At 40.6% G+C, this 22,390-nt stretch overlaps 1 protein-coding gene across 3 annotated transcripts in view; it reads right to left on the bottom strand.

Moving 5' to 3' along the window:
* Nucleotides 1–1,780: 1,780 nt before the first annotated feature.
* The window catches only part of LOC127423838 (clathrin heavy chain 1-like), a 49,070-nt gene continuing 28,460 nt past the window's right edge, over nt 1,781–22,390 (bottom strand). For 2 of the 3 annotated variants that reach the window (XM_051668468.1, XM_051668470.1), the window contains 16 exons: nt 22,250–22,372; nt 22,010–22,155; nt 20,280–20,463; nt 18,289–18,481; nt 16,671–16,828; nt 14,658–14,822; nt 12,760–12,867; nt 12,503–12,670; nt 12,123–12,272; nt 11,908–12,039; nt 11,640–11,750; nt 9,961–10,131; nt 7,753–7,974; nt 7,533–7,559; nt 5,767–5,842; nt 1,781–4,212 (listed from right to left, as the gene is read on the bottom strand). In XM_051668468.1, coding sequence (XP_051524428.1) covers nt 4,097–4,212; nt 5,767–5,842; nt 7,533–7,559; nt 7,753–7,974; nt 9,961–10,131; nt 11,640–11,750; nt 11,908–12,039; nt 12,123–12,272; nt 12,503–12,670; nt 12,760–12,867; nt 14,658–14,822; nt 16,671–16,828; nt 18,289–18,481; nt 20,280–20,463; nt 22,010–22,155; nt 22,250–22,372 — 2,250 coding nt within the window. In that variant the 3' untranslated portion in view covers nt 1,781–4,096. The remainder of the gene's footprint in view (nt 4,213–5,766; nt 5,843–7,532; nt 7,560–7,752; nt 7,975–9,960; nt 10,132–11,639; nt 11,751–11,907; nt 12,040–12,122; nt 12,273–12,502; nt 12,671–12,759; nt 12,868–14,657; nt 14,823–16,670; nt 16,829–18,288; nt 18,482–20,279; nt 20,464–22,009; nt 22,156–22,249; nt 22,373–22,390) is intronic. The other variant, XM_051668469.1, reaches the window with a different exon arrangement.

Here is a 22,390-nt window from a genome sequence, read left to right as displayed (position 1 = left end):
TGGAACTGTTTTTAGGGTGGAGCCCCAAAACAATCATGACATCATCCTCATCGGACTGATTTATTTGAATATGCAACAAAACTCTACATGTATACCGGAAAGCAGGAAATGACACGCCCACAGTCTAATTGACGTGTTAAAGTTACGTTCAGCCCAGTATATGTCAAAATTATCTCTATTCTATTATCCACGAAGGTATATTAAATTATACTAACATGTGCCATTGTCAAAAATTACGTTTTACATGAAGAGACAATATTTGCCCCCCTGGATTGGATTTGATTGACTTTTTGAGGGCATGTATTTTTCAACTGTCTCACCTGTTCAAGTACTGTATGTTAAATTGAGTTATTAATATGCATTGGCAATACTGAGAATTTATTACCTCTTACCCCAAGAATTAAATTAACATCAATTCATATTTATGCCATCATATGTATAACAAGGACTATAAAGCAGGGGCGGAGCTAGGGGGTGGCCATGGATGGTCATGGCCACCCCAAACAGAAGCCTGGCCACCCCACTCACAGCTGCACCTCTCCGCCCCGGGTGTCACTGTATCCACTCCCCTCCATTTTTGTATCAACGCGCCTCCGACAATGATGGGGGTGGGGGGGGGGGGGGGGGGTTGATCAGACCGGTGGCGCCCCGGCCTGAATCGGGCGGGGGAGGAGTGTAACGAGGAGGAGGGCGTGGCCGGGCCGTGATGATGCACGGCTGGCTCTGAATCAGCTGATCAGCGGGAGAGCGAGATAAAGGGGAGCTGGAGGCGCCAGTTCGAGAGAGAGATGCACGCGGCAGCGTTGCATGTTTGTCTGTGTTTGTTTATGTTTGTTTTATGTTGAGTTTCTTATTAAACTTTATGATGACTCCTCAGCCAGTTCCCGCCTCCTCCTTGCCCGTCCTTTACCTGTTACACTCTAATTTTTATCTTAGCCTCAGATACACTCAAAGATCAGAAACTGCATGCTTTTCAACACTATGCACTTTAAAACGTGATTTTAAAAAACAGCTTTTCTTTTGTAGTTTGTTTTTAGAGTTAGTTTAAAAGTTAGCAGGCTGTAAATAGGCTAAAGAGGTGATGAGTAAAGTTTGAGGTTCATGGGTCCTGAGTAGCTCAGTGAGTATTGACGCTGACTACCACATCTGGAGTCCACGGCGTGCTGAGTGACTCCAGCCAGGTCTCCTAAGCAACCAAATTGGCCCGGTTGCTAGGGAGGGTAGACTCACATGGAGTATCCTCCTTTGATTGTGATTAGTGGTTCTCGCTCTCAATGGGGCGTGTGGTAATTTGTGTGTGGGTCACGGAGAGCAGCATGAGCCTCCACATGCTGTGAGTCTCCGCGGTGTCATGCACAACGAGTCACGTGATAAGATGCGCGGATTGACGGTCTCAGAAGTGGAGGCAACTGCAACTTATCCTCCGCCACCCGGATTGAGGTGAGTAACCGCGCCACCACGAGGACCTACTAAGTAGTGGGAATTGGACATTCCAAATTGGGAGAAAAGGGGATAAAAAAATAAAACAAATAAAAAGTTTGACGTTCATGGCATTGTCTCTTAATAAAACAGCTTTGTAAATGTCCTGCCTCACGACTTAGTTTGCAAATTCCTTGAGCACATCTGTATATAATCCTCTTTGTTTTCAGCGTTATACTGTACATCTGAATATCTGGTGCTTACTGCATCTGGATGGATCTATTTACATCACTACAAGATGACAAAAACTTTTGGTGAGACAAATAAACAGACGTGTCAACTAAAGCAGACAGACCACGTGTTTAATGTTTGTAAACTTTATTCTCACCTGTGATTGATTCTTCAACTTCAGGAGTCATCACACTTTGTATCACCCAGAAACCTTTTTGCACCCTTTAGTAAGTCAAAACGTTTTTTTTATTTATTTTATTTTTTTACTACAACATTACACTATAGACATTGCATATGGCTTGCAGTAATGCTGATGAACAGCACCAGAACAGCTTTAGAAATCATGCAAAAGCAACAACTAAATGCACCTATTAAATGCTTGCTTCATGTCATTAGTGGTTTACTTAATGTATGCATTACTTTCCAAACACTCTCAACTTACTGATATGTGAACGGTCAAGACTTCACGGGTACCGTTAAATATCTGTACCTATCAGACGTTTGTTGTGCTCATTACATGCGGACATGATGTTATCGCAAACTCGTTGTTCACTTCGTACCACTGAAATTTCGTAGCACTTTAAATGTAAACAAATAATTAAACATGGAAGAGAAGAGACAAAAGAAACAAGAGCATTGTACCCTAACTAGTGTTCAGACTCACATTCTGTCAAACAGTGAGCGTTTGACGTCATTTCCTTTTATGACACTACAGACACAGGAAGTGTGTTTTAGTGTGTGTTTTGTGTTGTTTACCCTACCGGTCAAAAGTCTGGACACACATGACTGAATTTTTATTTCTCATGATTTTTAAAACAGTTAAACGTTTAAAATATGTGGCTTAAGAGTTTTCATTTGTTTAATATTTTTTGGTCGCTACATAGTTCACATTCTTCTATTTGCATTATGTCATTTGTTTTTTTTTCCTTTTTCTCCCAATTTGGAATGCCCAATTCCCAATGTGCTTTTTTAAGTCCTCGTGGTCGCGTAGTGATTCGCCTCAGTCCGGGTGGCGGAGGACGAATCCCAGCTGCCTCCGCGTCTGAGACCGTCAACCCGTGCATCTTATCACATGGCTTGTTGAGCACGTTGCCACGGAGACATAGCGCGTGTGGAGGCTTCACGCCATCCACCGCGGCATCCACGCTCAACTCACCACGCGCCCCACGGAGAACAAACCACATTATAGCGACCACGAGGAGGTTACCCCATGTGACTCTACCCTCCCTAGCAACCGGGCCAATTTGGTTGCTTAGGAGACCTGGCTGGAGTCACTCAGCACACCCTGGGATTCGAACTAGCGAACTAGCGAACTCCAGGGGTGGTAGTATTTCATAGTTTTGATGGCTTTACTATTCTTGTAAATTGTGGGAAATAGTAATTATAAAGAAATGTAGCCACAAACGGCAATTATCGGGGTACAAACAGTTCGGAAAAGTCAAAAAATATTATTAAAATGACCAAATTTCAAAGAACAAATCTGTCAGCGGTGAAGTAATTTCATTAATACTCTAGTTTCTTTGTAAGTATGGTGTTTGCAGACTCATAAAGATTAGCGAAACAAAACGTTTGTCTCTGATTTAATTTTCTCTTTCGAGTTATGCGGAAAAAAATACTTTTCCTATCTCCTCCTAGACCGTTGGTCGGATTCACATAAAATTGTGCATGTATCATCTAGAGAACCTCAATGCAAAAATGTATCAAAATAATTCTGATTCGTAAAATAATTTAGAAGATATAAGCCAATTACTTTTTTGGCAGTGGCCCAGTTTCACTTATCAACCTTTATCCTCTGAACGATTTGACAAATCAAAATTCTTTTGATACATTTTTTGTTATTCGGAAATGCAACGTTTTGCCATTTGTTTTCGGAAAACTAAAAATGGTGAAAAAACTACAGATGGAAATGAAATTGGAGATACACATTTTGTTTTGTTTGCTTCTAGCCCATTTGGTTGCAAGTACATTAGCAAAAATGTAAAAGTTTGTATTATAGCGCCACCTAGGGTCGGATTGGGCTGTGTGTGCACGCATCTAAATAGTGGGGGGATTTAGGACCATCCTGCCAAATTTGGTGTCTCCAGAACTTACGGTTTGTGCTGCCCAGACCCTTTTAGGGCAGAAGAAGAATGGTAATAAGAAATTCAGTAGGTGTGTCCAAAATGGTAGTTTAGGTTTAGCGTCATACCTCTCTTCTCTTCTTGTTTCCTCTCATCATCAGTGCTATATCCTTCTGTTTTGATAAAATTTAAATTAAAACATAAGTTAATGAGCAGCTGACTATATCACTCAGCAAAGGAATATACGGAGTAAACCAGACATATTTAGCTCTTTGTTTGCAGACAGACAGCTTTCATCATGCGTCCCAAATGCAGCGTTCAAGTGTCTGTCTCACAGGCACACATTTCCCAGAAGTCCTGACGGGAGTGATGAACGGGATTCAAGTCTAAATGTTGAAGCCGTAAACTGGAGGAGCAAATCCTGGAGCTGTGTATCCGTAACTTTGGAAACCCGGCTGGGGTGAGACTGGTGTTTGACTGCCAGCTGACATCAACTGTTGCCCTGTACACACACAAACACACACGTTTACTATCTAAATGGGGACATACCTTATAAAGTAATTATAATTACTACAAACTAACCAAAATCCAACCAATAAAATAATTTTAGGCATCTTTGGAATTATTTGCTTTAGTCATGAATCGACTTTTCAATTGAGGGCGTTCCCAAATGTTCCTAAAGGAAGGTTTTTTCTGATTTAGCAAATTTTTTAGGGACAAATTTGTTCCCAAACTATAGCTAAGTACATACACACACGCCATACACACACACACACACACACACACACACACACACACACAAGCTCATGCATATTCGTGATGGATATATTTAACATTCAAGGAGTGAATCATCAGTGATTGATACTCAGTATCAGTATACAGCAGAAACAACACCATTAAACTTTACTGGACTGTGCGGGAGAACAGAAAATCTAAATCGACTTCATTTTAAAGCATTTAAAAGATACAATTCACCCAAAAATGAAAATGCTATTATCTTTTACTCAACCTTGTGTCATTCTTTTTTTTTTTTTTTTCAATTTGGAATGCCCAATTCCCAGTGCGCTCAAAGTCCTCGTGGTGGCGTAGTGACTTGCCTCAATCCGGGTGGCGGAGGACGAATCTCAGTTGCCTCCGTGTCTGAGACCGTCAATCCGCGCATCTTATCACGTGGCTTGTTGAGCGCGTTACCATGGAGATATAGCACATGTGGAGGCTTCATGCTATTCTCCGCGGCATCCACACACAACTCACCACACGCCCCAATGAGAGTGAGAACCACATTATAGTGACCACGAGGAGGTTACCCCATGTGACTCTACCCTCCCTAGCAACCGGGCCAATTTGGGTGCTTAGGAAGCCTCGCTGGAGTCACTCAGCACACCCTGGGATTTGAACTAGTGAACTCCAGGGGTGGTAGCCAGCGTCTTTACCACTGAGCTACCCAGCTACCCTACAGTGAATAGAAAATAGGGGAAAAGCATGTATTTGCTCCATACGCTAAACACGAGAAAAATTGCACCATCTGGTGGAAAATATAAAAATTTACATTTTGAAGCCAGGGATCCGGAATGAAAGCATAATATCACAGAATTCATGATTTTATGCTTTAATGGCACTGGGATCAAATATTGCAGTTTTAATGGGTTTCAATGGGGACATTTTTGTCCCGAAGGTCCTGAGTGTAACTATTGTGTGTACACAGTGTATTACAGGAACTGAGGTTGAAATATCAAATTTCCCCCAAAAATATACACCTTTGGAAAATTTATGCTGTTGGCATGAACACAGCCAAAATGATCGAAAAAACAAAAATTAAAAAGACAAAAATGTCCCAAGGTTGCACAAGGGTTAAATGAGGATGGGGACGTTAAGCTAGGGTGGATATCATGATTTTCAGTGAATAATGAATTCAATTTAAGTCTGTTCCTCACACAAAGCAATCTTATGAATTCAGAAGAAAGAAAGTCATACACTTTGGAAAGACACGAGGGTTGAGTAAATGATGACAGAATTTTCTTTTCTGACTGTCCTATCGCTTACATAATAAACGTACCATACACTATAGACGTGGGTTCAGGGGTCTCGTCTTTAGACGCTCTCTTGTTTTCAGCCTCCTGCAGTTTTTCCACCTGTGCAGGAAACATCAATGTCAACTTGTCAGACTGTGTGCTTTCATCAAACACCTCTGTGTGAGCGTTCATGCCCTTCACACACTCAACCAAACACCTTTAAATACAAAGTGACAAACGCTTGCTTTATCTGTGGAGGTTTGAAAATCTATGCAAATGGTCTGTTCTCCTTCTTATGTCTGAAAAAGCAGATTGTCACAGCCCAATACAGTCACACATTACATGCCAAAATGCTACAAGATTCACTCACATTCAATCATTTGCACAGGGAAAGATTAATGCATGGGCCTAACGGGGCATTTGCCCAGGGCCTCCGACCAACAGGGGGCCCCAAGGAGCTGCAGAAACTTCACATTTACCAGAATTATATTTGACATTTTTACAAATAACTATTATTTTACAGTAACAAAGCAATGTCGAACCCTTTGTCATATGATTATTTTTGCAATTGTTAGCAATTATTAATTGTCAAATTAATAAATAGGTGTTATTCTGCTTAGTCAGAGCCATCTGGCCTGATTTATACTATGGAAGCCAAACGTGTTCTCTGGACTGTCGCTTTAAGCATGGTGTCGCTTCTTTGCTTTTTTAAACTTGTCACGGCCCCTTCCACTTTTAAAAACTCTCTACTCATTTGTTGTGGCAGCGCTGCCTTTATAGAGTTTGTTGCAAATCATGTAAAAAAAGTACACTTCCGCACAATCTCTGAGAGACGGACTTCAAAGTTATCAATTTTAACGACAGTAACCTAGGTAACAACTCCTCAGCTGGCACACGCGATTCCCACTACTTAGTAGGTCCTCGTGGTGGCGCGGTTACTCACCTCAATCCGGATGGCGGAGGACAAGTCTCAGTTGCACTCCTATCATATCGCTTCAGAACACATGGATTATACCACTGGAGTCTTTTATGCTGCCTTTGTGTGCATTTTGGAGCTTCAAAGTCACCATTCACTTGCATTGTATGGACCTACGGAGCTCAGATATTCTTCTTAAAATTCTTCATTTGTGTTCAGCAGAAGAAAGAGAGTCATACACCTCTGGCACGGCATGAGGGTGAGTAAACGATAAGACAATTTTTATATTTTTGGGTGAACTATCCCTTTAAATATTCCTTCCTCAGAAGTACTAAGATAGTCGTGAATGGAATCATTAAGGGACTGGAATTATTAAAAGGAATCAGAACCAGAATCGTTAATTCCTTGAGATATCCAACCATTCTCCTGGCTTTAATAGGTACTTTTTTTGTGATTGAAAGCACGGCAGGTAAATTGGAGGGTTTGTACTGCCATCTGTAGGTCAAACTGAGCTACTGCGTCTTTCATGAAAACCCAACACATCTGCACCTGATGCTGCTAAACAACAGTGTGTAAGAGGCAAAAAGAGGCCAGAGGTTGTCATGGTAACAGCCCTGATGATTATGATTCATGTGACACAATATTCAGTACCAAACTACTTTATATCTGAATATAAGCTTAAAATAAACTGCTGTGATTTTCTGCTTGTGATGTGAAGTTTGTTTTTGTGTTTCTTTCTCACAAACACACACACAAGAACAAACAGGCTTGTTATAGCTACAGAACAGTGCATTATGGGTATCAAGCAGACTACAGAGGAACCTGTTATAAAAAAGGGATGCATCTATAATCAACATGCTCTAATACAGACAGAGAGAGAAAGAGCTCAGAGACCTTCACCTGTCTGGCTAACTCATCCACCTGTAGGGAGGGAAACTCAGGTGAACATTACAAATTCATGTATTAGTGTGGACGTGGTCTTAGTTTTAATAAACAGCATGTTCTGAAATCACTGGTTTTGTGATCATTTCGTCATAATGATGAAAATAAATGATGATAAGACCTCTTTAAGACCACTTCAATGTGTGTGATTACCATGTGTTTTCAATCTCACCTTGCTCAGGTATTCTCTCATCACCTGGATGAAGTATGGCATGGCATAATCCATGAGGCCGTGTTTCCATGCCAACTCTAAGACCACATCAGGAGCCAACAGGTCATATGAGCTGAACAGACACGCAGCGAAACACTCGCATTTTCCCTCTTCAATAAACCAGCGCAAGAGTTCCTGAGCCTGATCACCGTCCTGTGACTCTGCAGCGTACAGCATCGCATCCTGAGAGAAAGGAAAATAAGAATGCTATTTCCAACACCAAAGCCTTGCAACAAACCACATACACTATATTGCCAAAAGTATTCGCTCATCTGCCTTTAGACGCATATGAACTTAAGTGACATCCCATTCTTAATCCATAGGGTTAAATATGACGTCGGCCCACCCTTTGCAGCTATAACAGCTTCAACTCTTCTGGGAAGGCTTTCCACAAGGTTTAGGAGTGTGTTTATGGGAATTTTTGACCATTCTTCCAGAAGCGCATTTGTGAGGTCAGACACTGATGTTGGACGAGAAGGCCTGGCTTGCAGTCTTCGCTCTAATTCATCCCAAAGGTGCTCTATCGGGTTGAGGTCAGGACTCTGTGCAGGCCAGTCAAGTTCTTCCACACCAAACTCACTCATCCATGTCTTTATGGACCTTGCTTTGTGCACTGGTGCGCAGTCATGTTGGAACAGGAAGGGGCCATCCCCAAACTGTTCCCACAAAGTTGGGAGCATGGAATTGTCCAAAATCTCTTGGTATGCTGAAGCATTCAGAGTTCCTTTCACTGGAACTAAGAGGCCAAGCCCAGCTCCTGAAAAACAACCCCACACCATAATCCCCCTCCACCAAACTTCACAGTTGGCACAATGCAGTCAGACAAGTACCGTTCTCCTGGCAACCGCCAAACCCAGACTCGTCCATCAGATTGCCAGATGGAGAAGCGTGATTCGTCACTCCAGAGAACGCGTCTCCACTGCTCTAGAGTCCAGTGGCGGCGTGCTTTACACCACTGCATCCGACGCTTTGCATTGCACTTGGTGATGTATGGCTTGGATGCAGCTGCTCGGCCATGGAAACCCATTCCATGAAGCTCTCTACGCACTGTTCTTGAGCTAATCTGAAGGCCACATGAACTTTGGAGGTCTGTAGCGATTGACTCTGCAGAAAGTTGGCGACCTCTGCGCACTATGCGCCTCAGCATCCGCTGACCCCGCTCTGTCATTTTACGTGGCCTACCACTTTGTGGCTGAGTTGCTGTCATTCCCAATCGCTTCCACTTTGTTATAATACCACTGACAGTTGACTGTGGAATATTTAGTAGCGAGGAAATTTCACGACTGGACTTGTTGCACAGGTGGCATCCTATCACAGTACCACGCTGGAATTCACTGAGCTCCTGAAAGCGGCCCATTCTTTCACAAATGTTTGTAGAAGCAGTCTGCATGCCTAGGTGCTTCATTTTATACACCTGTGGCCATGGAAGTGATTGGAACACCTAGAACACTTTTGGCAATATAGTGTATGTGGCATACTATCGATTTCAACAGACAACAATTTTGACTCTTTGGTGGATGGTTGACGTAAAGGTTGTTAGAGGTGATAAAAATCTAGTTTAAAACACACGTCAAGTTTTTAGAAATGTAATCCCTGTGCACGTGTTGGTTTTGATTTTATTTTATTTTTTTAGTATTTATACCATTTTTGGCAAAAAATAAATAAATAAATAAAATATTTAATGACATTTAAAAATGTCAAGTGGTGTAACCGTCAAGTTTGTAGAAATGTAATCCCTGCACACATGTTGGTTTTGAACATTTATTTAAAGCACTTACACCATAAACATTTTTTTTATAAATAAGAAATATTTCATGAAATTTAAAAAATGTCAAGTGGTGTAACCATCAAGTAAAAAGGAATTAAAATACTTTCCTTGCACCTTGAATACATGCAAGTGTACACAAGTTAATCCTTAATAAAAAATAAATAAATAAGTTAATTAAAATTTGTCAGGGTTACGCCATTTGACCTGAACAATATATAAAAATGTCAAAATATCTGATATTTTTAAAAACTCCATGCACAGTCATAAGGGTCTAAAGTGTCTGTTTACTGTTTTTCTTTCCACATGACACAACAACAGAATGGCGAACTTACATGCTGGTTGCACCACCTGACTTTGATTTGGTGGACAAACGTTTTTCAAACACCAAAATGTCTTTGTACCTTGTGGAGTTTGTCTTTCTTGCAGAGCAGAATGCTTTGATTCCAGCGCTGGTTATTTTTGTAGAGATACGCAGCGATGCGTCTAAACTCTATAAGCTCATGTGTCTCCAGTCTCTGTGCTAAACCAACTGAATCAAAGTTATCATACGCGTCTATAGACGCTCGCAGACCCTAAACAAAGAGAGAGGAAACAGATTGTTTGGCTCACGGTGATCATACAGTATTATCACTATTTGTATCTCAAAGCTGTGTGTGATGAGTTGAATACATGTATGAAAATGCATGGGCGTTTCTTCATCTTAGGGCAGTTTCATGATTCTTTTTTGATTAAAACAAACAGATTTCAACTTTTTTCTTTTTGTAATATGAAGGTCTCATTAAAACAGAATTGGAAACTTTTTACCAGGCCTTCATCATTTATTTTTGTAACTTTTAATATGCCTTTTATGTATAGATTTGACTGTTTTAACCCAGACTTTCAATATTAAATATTCAAATATTAAAACCTTTGATTAAATTCGATTAAATTAAATTATCTATTTGATTCTATTTGAACAATTTTTTCTGCATTTGTAGGATTCTTTAAATACTTCCCTAATGTGTCTTAGGCAAGAAAAATAAAAACAAACTACTTAAAGTAACAAAAGAATACCCATTAAATACAGTATATGTACATACAGCCCACTTGGAAAACAACAAAAAGTGCGATGCGCTGATAATATCTTAGAGCTGAGCATAACTACGAAAGTATTCCATATTCCATTTTTCACCATAAAAATTCCATGATTTTTTAAGATTGTAAATTTGCATGATTTTTCCAGGCCTGGAAAACACAATTGTAAAATTCCCTGATATTCCCAGGTTTTCCATGACCTTAAGAACCCTGAATCAGTACACTAATCCAAATATTACAACATTAAAGTTACATCATCTGACTATATTTACTGACCCAGTTTCCTCAAGGCCTCATATGCAAATAAAGAGAAGAGAAAAGCGATTCATTTCATTATATACAATGGAAGTCAATGGGGTCAATCTGTAAACATTAAAATACTCACTGTTTCAAAAGTATAGACACAAGACATAAACAATATGTGTGTTAACATGATTTAACTGTGATAAAATCACTTACTAACCACATCTGTGGAAAGTTAAAGCCAATTTTACAACTTCGTTGCCATGACGACGTAATGCCATAAACCCTAAAACTCTAAAACGACTGTAAAAATGATTTAAACAACTTTACAGCTCAAATAACACACGTTTTAATAGAAGAATTAATATAAAAGTGCTTTTATAAAATTATAAGCTTCACATTTCTGCCTTTAAACCTTCCAAAAATTGGCCCCATTGACTTCCATTGTAAGTGCCTCCCTGGAACACACATTTAAAGAAAAGTAGGGACCGGTCAAAATTTATTTTTGTGGTAATCAACATTATGACACAAATGCTGTCGATTGAGATTAACTTGTATTGAACCCGGAACATTCCTTTAATATTGTGTATTTAGGATGCATAAAATGTGAAAATAGAAATTAGTTGGACATTTTATTCCAAAAATGTTGTGTCATTTCCATCAGCGTCGCTTCCTCCACAGAATTCTATGAAACACAATACAGAATTTGAAACACCCATATATACTGTATGTGTGTGCATGTATTTCATGTGTGTGCATCGACCTGATAGTCTTCTTCCTCTGTCAGCAGGTTATTTAATGCTTCATTCACAGCTCTGTTATTGTGACTCTGTACTGATCTGAGATATGGTTTAACCAGCCGTAACTGATTCACCTGCAAACACACATGCAGAGATCAGCTCAATCTCACAATGGCCTGAAATGCCACCAAAACACCCATTGCATGTCCTCATTTACATGTGTGTGTGTATGTGTGTGTGTGTGTGTGTGTGTTTGTGTGTGTGTGTGTGTGTGTGTGTGTGAGCATTTACCCTGTCGAAGTAGTTGACGGCTCTGGTGTGGTCGAGTCGAGGTGCGAGTACAGACAGCAGATCGTTGAGCAGCAGCGGTTTATAATCCAGATAAAACTGCAGAGCTTTATAATACAGCTCCACATTCACCACCTTAATGAAAGAGAGACACATGAGAGATGAATACAACAAAAGCACAACAATAAACGTCCTCCTGTGACGGTCTGTGAGTTTACCTTCCTGATGAGCTCTTTAAATGAAGCGTCTCTCCAGGCATCTGTAGGGTGTGACATCATCGTCAAGATGGCGTTGTCATACTCCTCGTATTTATCGTACAGGAACACAAGCTCCGCCCACAGGTGGGCCTGCTCTGCCGCTCGTAACACCTGACGAATCACAAGACACCAACAAACCGTTAACGCAACCTGTCCAACACAATTCATCGTGGGAAAGTTCACCCCCCAAAAAATACAATTAATAATTTACTCACCCTCATGTTGTTCCAAACCCGTATGAATTTTGTATGACTTTTGTGAGTGAACTATCTCTTTAATTTCAAATGTTGCCATTATTGAAAAACAGCTATGTTGATAAAAGTTACTCAAAAACATGTTACTTTGGGGATGTTGACTCTGGACCAGAAGAGCTCCAGATGTTCTTGCATCCTCTGAGGTTTGTATTTGGCGTAGAGGATGGCCAACTCGGTGAACATGCCCATGTGAGCGCGCTCCAAACCCAACGCCGCCTCTAACAGCGCCATCAACTCCTCAGAATAACCACGATTCTGAGAGAGAGACGGAAAACAATACAGGACATGATTATGATACTGTCTAGATTGCTCAATTAATGATGATGACGTTGAAGATTGTTCACCTGGTAGTAGTGAATGAGTTCTTCCAGTTCATCAGCATGAGTCACTATGTGAAGTCCAGAGATCTGTGCTAACCGGAACTCCTCGCCATCTACACAAGCAAAACACACCTAACAAACACACACACACACACACACACAGTGTAACAGTGGCATATTTACTGGGTGAACAGCCTTCTTTTAGTGTGCCTACAAAACTGTATTGAAATGCACTGAAATTTTGGTGATCATTGTTAATTTTCACACAGTTTTTTGTTTTAGTGGTAGTTTTAGTCTTTTGACGGAAATGTCCTTTAACTCTTTAATGCATACTATGGGTCTTTAGTGACCCGGGACCTCATTCCACCCCCTGTAGTTCATCCATGTTTTGGAGTTATGCCCACACCTCTTTAATATTCCTCAACCCTTCTCTTCTGAAAGGTGTAACAAAAAAGAAAGGCAAAATTGCAAAAAAACAACAAAAAAAACCCTACTTAATCACCAAAAGTGTATCGGTTCATTAAAGACCGGCAATATGCTATAGTGTCGCTTTTTTTGCACTTCCATTAATCATATTTTTAATATTATTTCATATATCTATATACTGTAAGTTTACTATATACATACATATTAAACATGCTGTTTCTTACTCAAGGTGGCGCTGATGTTTCAGTAATTGATTTGATTTATATTTGACATTGCTATTTGACGAAGGAACGTAAGTAAACTATAGCAAGTTTAACACATGAACAGTATGACTACTGTGAAATGATGCAAGTTGTGCATCTGTTTAGACTCAAAAACTGCTTGAGAAGATACATACGTTAAGCTTATTAAATGTAGTCAAGGTTTCGTCATGTCACATACGTTAATTTTAGTCAGTTTTAATTTGGAATGCCCAATTCCCAATGCACTCTAAGTCCTCGTGGTGGCGTAGTGACTCTCAGTTGCCTCCGCGTCTGAGACCGTCAATCCACGCATCTTATCACGTGGCTTGTTGAGTGCGTTACCATGGAGACGAAGCGTGTGTGGAGGCTTCACACTATTCTCCGCGGCATCCATGCACAACTCACCACGCGCCCCACCAAGAGCGAGAACCACATTATAGCGACCACGAGGAGGTTACCCCATGTGACTCTACCCTCCCTAGCAACCGGGCCAATCTGGTTGCTTAGGAAGCCTGGCTGGAGTCACTCAGCACGCCCGGGATTCAAACTTGTGCCTCCAGGTGTGGTAGTCTGCGTCAATACTCGCTGAGCTACCCAGGCCCCCCTATTCATTATTGTTGAGCAAATCAAAAAACCCATCATCCACCTGGGTGTTGACAACCTTCCGTGCCGTCACCCTCAACGAAACCTTCAAAAGTGTCACATAACGAGATGATTTGTTGGTTGTTGGATTTCTATTTTTGTCATCTTGCTCTGTTTAATTCACCCAAAGTCAAATCTTATTGGTCCAATATCCTGGTACCGTAACTGTAGATGTTGTTGCTTCATGCAGTATTTAGCTTTCAGTGAGAATAGAATATTTACTTGTGTTAACATGAAACTCTTTCAAGACCCTGTGAAATGCCTTCACAGTTTTGACATATTTCTTCTTGAAACAGGTGTTGGGGCTGGACATATCGAGACAGCTAACAGCCTTTAACTTAAGTCATGTCATGTGACAGCCACATGTTTAGCTGCTTACAATTGAGGGGGATTTTTATCATTCTAGAGAGCATTTGATTGGACAAAATGAGTGAGTGCAGTGTGAGTCATCGATCCTTTAGATCCGTTTTCCCGGAAGAGAAACACTGTAATGTTAAAGTGTATTGTATATCTGAATGATGTAAAAGTGAATTTTGTAGATGTTCTCAAAGCAAACAGACATGAACTGAAAGCCAAAAAACTTCATACTGAGTTTCATGGAGTTTCGCTCACCTCTTTCCACGTGCCTGTGCAGCTAGCTTTGCGCGCGCTGTCAACTGCCGCCTGAAACTCACCGAGGTGAACGAGCGTGGATGCCAGACAAGCAAAATTAGACACGTTATTAAAGAGTAGCCGGGCAGCTTCGAACATGCCCTCTTCATAACACCGCTCTCCAACCTACAGACAAGAGAGATAAACACATAACTGTTCACATACACATAAAAAACACAGAGTATGTAGTTGCTCTAGGACACCCCCTGATGATCACAAATGATAGCATTCAGAGGACACAATACGGTACTGAGCGCAACAGTTTGGTTACACAAGTAAAATCCTATTCATTTTCTCCATAAGGGAATTAATTATTAATGATAACTAGGACTGTCATGATTATGAAACTCAGCTGACGATTAATTGTCAAATAAATAATTGCGACAAATAACGACGATAAATTGATTATTAATTAATTGTCATATTTAAGAAATCCCTAAGGTGCATGTGTGCTTCACACATTAAGAAGTCATTTTTACAAATTTAACTTCAAATATATAAATCAAATATTAAAATAGGGATATATGATTTCCTTTTAAGGCTTTAAAAACTTATGAATGACATGAAAAAATATTTCTAAATACATAAAATATTACATTTATGGTCAACTTTAGTTTTGGTCTATTTTAAGAGTTGTTTTTGGAACTAAAATATATATATATATTATATTATATATATATATATATATATATATATATATATATATATTATATTTATTTATTTTATTTATATAAAATATAAAATATATTTTTTATTATATTATGCATTTCTAAAATATTTCTGTCCTTATTTCTTTCACGTTATTTTAATGCTCTTTGTTTAAACTCATGAGCCATTATTTCTTGTGAAGCAAAACCTTTGAGATTTAGTTTCATTGTTTTATCACTCCACAGAAATAGATTAAGCGTGCATCTTCTCCTCTGTGTCACTGCGTGTCATTAACACTGCGTGTATGAACTCACAATGACCAGAAAGCCATTACACGATCGTTTAAAGTGAAGCCATAGCGCTTTGCGTTCACTATCAAAGTTTATATTTGTTTGTTTATATTTTCGTGGGAGTTTGGCACGAGCCAAACTCTGCTGACAGCGAGCACATCAAAGCACTTCACGTGCTCTTCCGGACAGGAGCTGCTCTGGTTGGTGTCCGTGGTGTGGCTCAATGATGCTCAGAGTTCAACTAAATGACACACAATTGCGCCGTTGATGGCATTTAAATATTCGCTTAAAATACCCTTATTTGTGCGTTAAATGTGATTGGAATTTAAAGTGCACAATAATCACGGTTGGATCAAATAACCGCGATCAGATGCTGATTTCATAATCATGTCAGGCCTAACGATAATGTATAAATCTTTAAAGACAGACCAACCTTGAGCTCTGAGGTTGTTAATCGATGGTATATGCTTCCGTTAAAGCCATCAGTCCACGTTATTCCAACTTAATTATTGTCATGTTTAATGGTGGAACTCCTGGTGAAAAACTACACTACCCATGATCCTTGAGAAAGATCCACCAATCAGAGAATCACGTCAAAGGAGCTCTGCAGCTCCGCCCACTCCCGTGATGCACTATGAATGACACAATCGAGTTGCTCTCTCGCTACACTCTCAAACTACTGCATATATCTGAATATTTTGCAATAAAATTTAAATATATTGATTCTATACTCAATATATAAATTTATATTTTTCCATAGTTTTTAATTCGATTAAGTCATTCGCAATGCTTCATGGGATTGTAGTTCATTCCCTCGTGGAAGACGTTAAGTACACAGTGTTGTATATTTGTCTTTTCGTCCAATTCTCAAATAGTTCTTTTGCTTCAAATCAAAGTTTGTAATGTTGTGATTCACCTCGAAGCTGGTTGGTTTGGTTCATGGCGCACAACTCTTTTAAGAAGGATTTTAAGAAATCCCTATGGAAAAAATGAATGGGAAAAATACCTCTGGAGCCAAGACGGCTGAAACCTGTACCTGTTGTATATGAGTGTTATTTGGGCCGTTGATAATGTCCTCCAACTCTGTGAGACGTTTTGTTTTGGCCAAAGCAAAGATGAGCTCCGTCTCTACATACGGCTCTCTGGCTTTCTTTCTTGCCATTTGAAGAAACTTCACCAGATCTTCCCAGTTACCTATTAAAACAGACACATGCAGTTACTAGTTATACAGTGACTACGATCACATGGAAACCAGAAAGCAGCTTATAGTGAAAATGGGTTATTGCAAGAAAGCAGCGTTTTGTTTATATGCTCTGTATTGTATATGTGCAACCCCCGCATCGCTTCTGTAAATAACAAACAAGGAATATGAGGAAGACTTTGCTATTTTAGAGTTGTTGCGGTGTTTGTTTCCATCACTTTCTATTGCGACCTGCAGCAAAATTGCGCTGCAATAGCAGGTTTTCCCTCTTATGTCAAACTCTGGGATTCCCCCAATGTACGAGCGCATATACAGTCAGTCAGTATTTTACATTATAGGTGTGTATAAATGGGTATCGTTTATAGTGTATGTGCTTTTCCGACTGTACTCCCGCTGTTTTCACTTGTTGTTCATCCAATGGCGTTTGTTATCCAGTCTGTACATGCACATGCGCACTCTTCAAAAACATAAGAACGCCACTAATGCGTTTACATGACCACATTAGGCCGGGTTCTCCGGGAAAAACCCAGGTGTGTTCTGGCTTGCATGATGTTTCATGTTTTCTTAAAGGAATATTCCAGGTTCAATACAAGTTAAGCTCCATCAACAGCATTTGTGGCATAATGTTGATTACCACAAAAATAAATTTTGACCTGCTTATACATATCCTTTATGTGGCTATACTTTTGAAACAGTGAGTATTTTAACGTTCAAAAATTGGCCCCATTGACTTCCATTGTAAGTGTCTACACTGGAACAAGAAAATATCAATCAGTTAACCAAGTCAACCCTCCATTCTTCTGTTTAAAGGAACAGTTCACCAAAAAAATAAATATTCACTTCCTTTGTAAGTGCCTCACTGTAACTTTGATTTTGTTTTTGGTTTGTTTTTGTTTTTTTTGGTTTGTTTTTTTCCCTCCCCTTTTTCCTCCCAATTTGGAATGCCCAATTCCCAATGTGCTTTTAAGTCCTTGTGGTCACGTAGTGATTTGCCTCAGTCCAGGTGGCAGAGGACGAATCCCAGTTGTCTCCGCATCTGAGACCGTCAATACGCGCATCTTATCACGTGGCTTGTTGAACACGTCGCCATGGAGACATAGCACGTGTGGAGGCTTCACACCATCCACTGCGGCAACCACGCTCAACTCACCACGCGCCCCATCGAGAACGAACCACATTATAGCGATCACGAGGAGGTTACCCCATGTGACTCTACCCTCTCTAGCAACCGGGCCAATTTGGTTGCTTAGGAGACCTGGCTGAAGTCACTCAGCACGCCCTGGGATTCAAACTAGCGAACTCCAGGGGTGGTAGCCAGCGTCTTTTACCACTAAGCTACACAGGCCCCCTGGTTTGTTTTGTTTTTAAGAAAAGGAGGGACGAATAACAATAATTTTTGTGGTAATTAACATTATGCCACAAAAAGGCAGTTTTTGGTCAGAGCAGCTCTCACCGTTTCTACTGGCAGCATCCACCACCTCCATGTATGCAGAAGGTTCTCCAGCTTTGATATACGAGTCGATGGCTTCCTTCACGAGACCCTTCTGAAGCTGAGCTTGAGCGAGATGACTCCACACCGCTCCCTCTCCACAGCTTTCGGCAAACTCGTACGCCCGGTCCAGATGCCCGATATGCTCGATCAGAACCTGTATACAACATCACAAAGGCAGGTTGCTCTTTCATAGCTCAAGTGTCTTAATGGAGTTCTCAGTCAAGTATCAACTTTGTTTCAGATGTTTCTTCTAATATTCCAAACGAGATATAAAATAGACACGAGTCAACTGCTGACATACAATAAGAGTATAGAGCTATAAAATCAGGCCCAATCATGAACTTGGCCCACTTTTTTTTTATTTTATTTTTTTTTTATTTGGAATGCCCAGTTCCCTATGCACTTTTAAGTCCTCGCGGTCACGTAGTGATTCGCCTCAATCCGGGTGGCGGAGGACGAATCCCAGCTGCCTCCGCGTCTGAGACCGCCAACCTGTGCATCTTATCACGTGGCTTGTTGAGCGCATTGCCACGGAGACACAGCACGTGCGGAGGCTTCACGCCATCCACCACGGCATCCACGCTCAACTCACCACGCGCCCCACCGAGAACGAACCACATTATAGCGACCACGAGGAGGTTACCCCATGTGACTCTACCCTCCCTTGCAACCGGGCCAATTTGGTTGCTTAGGAGACCTGGCTAGAGTCACTCAGCATGCCCTGGGATTCGAACTAGCGAACTAGGGAACTCCAGGGGTGGTAGGAACTTGGCCCACCTTGAGAACTACACCTACACCCACCCCTCCAACTTTTCGGCCCACCCGGCGGGTCCTATGGCCCACCTTACATCTTAGAGCTGGTGCCAGGCCTGTATAAAATGGAAGTATTTGATGAGTAATGTTTTGTAAATGTCTCAATTTGCTCTCCAACTAATCTAGGAGAAAAAACTGAGATATTCTCTCATTATTTACTCACCCTCATGATATCCCAGGTGTGTATGACTTTCTTTCTTCAGCAGAACACATTTGAAGAAAAACAGAAAAATATCTCCACTCAGTAGGTCCTTAAAATGCAAGTGGATGGAAATCATAAACAGTCAGCATAATCCTCATCCATACGACTCCAGCGGTTAAATGAATGTCTTCTAACATGATACGACTGCTTTTAGCGCGAAAAAGATCAATATTTAAGTACTTTTTAACTATAATCCATCGCTTCCCGTAAGCTTCAGGAGAGGGTTGAGATCACACGGTCTCTCGTGTGACGTATTCACGTTGGCATGTTAAGGACGTTATCTCACGTTCTCCTCTCGGTTGAGACATCCAGGATAAGCACACAAACGCACATTGTGAGTAAAGGAGCATATAAATACAGATCTAAACCAAAACCAACGAACCTTCTGTACAGCGTTCCTCCTACTCACTTGTAAACAGCGCTGCTCTTCTGGCTGTGAAGCACGTGCCTGAGTTCTCATGTGTTTCAAATGTCAATGCGATTATGTCACACGCACGTACCGCTTCTGACCGGAAGCATGATTTATAGTTTAAAAAAGGTACTTAAATACTGATCTTTTTTTGCACCAAAAGTGATTGTATCATTTTAGAAGATATTAATTTAACAGCTGGAGTCATATGGATGACGTTTATTCTGACTGTCGTGATTTTTGGAGCTTCAAAACTCTGATCACCATCCACTTGCATTTTAAGGACCTACTGAGCTGAGAATTTTCTTCAAATGTGTTGTGGTGAAGAAAGAAAGTCATACACACCTGGGATATCATAAGGGTGAGTAAATAATGGGAGAATGTTCATTTTTGGATGATCTAAGGGATGGGACACACAAACAGGCGTTTCATTTAAGCATCATGTTTGTGGTGTGGCGTGACTTTAATGACCCATTAAAACTCAAACTCCACTGTGGTGTGGTTGTCAATGATTGTGTATTTGTGTACCTGTATGGCCGAGGTGTTAACATCAAACTTCTTAAAGATTGAGAAGGCCTCTTCATACAGTTCGTTGCTAATAGCGATGTTTGCGATGTCAGGAGCGTCATAATTGTCCAGACGGTTGATGTATTCCATAACTCGTGTGCGGTCCGCTTTTATCGCTGTCAGTATCAGCAGATTCTGCAGGTTTCTGAGCCATAAAGATCCTTTTTATTAACACCAAATTGATTCAACATCAACAACAACATCAAAAGTTTCACGTCCAATTCTTACACTGTGTCTACGGCGCATCACAATGCGAAAAAAGTACATTGCTCCCATTTTATTCAATGTTTACATCTGTTTACTAGAGGTCGATATTGGATTTTGTAGACACCAATAACTAAGTTGGTGCAAAAAAGCTGATAACGGATTAATCGGACGATAGTTTTTAAAATCCATTACGTTTTCTTAGTCCTTCCTAACTGTGACGGGCACAGACATGCACTCAGTGACCACTTTGTTAGGTACTATAAGTACATAATTATACGATTATCTAATCAGCCAATCGTGTGGCAGGAGTGAAATGCAGAGTCAGAAGCTTCAGTTAATGTTCACATCAACCATCAGAATGGGGAAAAATGTGATCTCAGTGATTTGGAGCGTGGCATGTTTGTTGGTGCCAGACGGGCTGGTTTGAGCATTTCTGTAACTGCTGATCTTCTGGGATTTTTTACGTGCAACAGTCTCTAGAGTGTAAAGAGAATGGTGCAGAAAACAAAAATCATCCAGTGAGCGGCAGTTCTGCAGACGGAAACGCCTTGTTGATGAGAGAGGTCAACAGAGAATGGCAAGACTGGTTGAGCTGACAGAAAGGCGACGGTAACTCGGATAACCCCTCTGTAGAATTGTAGCGCGCAGAATAGCATCTCAGAATGCACAACATGTCGAACCTTGAGGCGGATGGGCTACAACAGCAGAAGACCACATTGGGTTCCACTTCTGTCAGCCAAGAACAGGAAACTGAGGCAGCAGTAGGCACAGGATCTACCAAAACTGGACAGTTAAAGACTGGAAAAACAAAACCTGCTCTAATGAATCTTGATTTCTACTGAGGTACACAGATGGTAGGCCCATTTCCCCCCATTCTGATGGTTGATGTGAACATTAACTGCAGCTCCTGACCCGTTTCTGCATAAGTTTATGCATTGCACTGATGCCATTGGACTGAAATACATTGGGACTCTTATTTTGAAATGTCTCTGCTCCCAGCTTCTCACACAAATAGGTAAGGGAAACAAAATATTCACTTTTACAATAATCTACAATTTTGTACGATATAAATACTATAAAGTAAACATTATTTTGTCATCAAATGTAGATCATCTGTAATTGCTTGACATAAAGGTCGTTTTTCTGTTGCTGAAGTCTCGCCTCAATCTCTCAGCCTTGTCTCACATGAGAAGCATATTTAGTGTTTATAAAGCGAGATGAATATCATATGGTTGCTGCATCGCCTGACGGAAATGTGAACGTACTTGTCTGACATGAGAGTGTCAAAATAAAATATACATCGACGTTTGTGCATTGCATTATTGGATATTTGAGCGATGCATCAATCCAGATCGATGGATCGTTACACCCCAAGTCTTAACCTGACATGGTGTTTAAAAAAACATATACAGACACTGAAGCCCCAAACATGATATGACATGACACAATGTCTGCTTCGCTATAAGGCTGCATGAAAGACTGACCTGTGTTCACTGAATATAGAATTCTCCAGCACTATTTTCTCTAGAAGTTCTATGAGTTCATTGGGCAGATCTGCCATCATAAATGCCTTCACTGTCACTGACACGTCCTCTGGATCTTGCGTCTCAGGCAGAGCTGTCTGAACCACCTGTGCACACACATATACAATCCTTATCATCAATATACACAATAAATATATTAACATATTATATGTGCATTGATGTTGTATCTGGGTGTCTTACCTGGTCTATCAGGGGGCGTCTGTAAGGGTTGGTCTCCTCCAGAACTCTCGCCCAAAGATCCGGATCTTTCCGTCTCACCAGATACCGCGACTCGCTTTTAAACAAAGAGTTTTCATTGCACACCTACAGGAGAATAGTAAA

Source organism: Myxocyprinus asiaticus, chromosome 33 (genome assembly GCF_019703515.2).
Source record: "Myxocyprinus asiaticus isolate MX2 ecotype Aquarium Trade chromosome 33, UBuf_Myxa_2, whole genome shotgun sequence".
In the NCBI taxonomy this organism is placed as follows: Eukaryota; Metazoa; Chordata; class Actinopteri; order Cypriniformes; family Catostomidae; genus Myxocyprinus; species Myxocyprinus asiaticus.
Note: the sequence above shows the minus strand (reverse complement) of the source record. Positions and strands in the feature narration are given on the sequence as shown.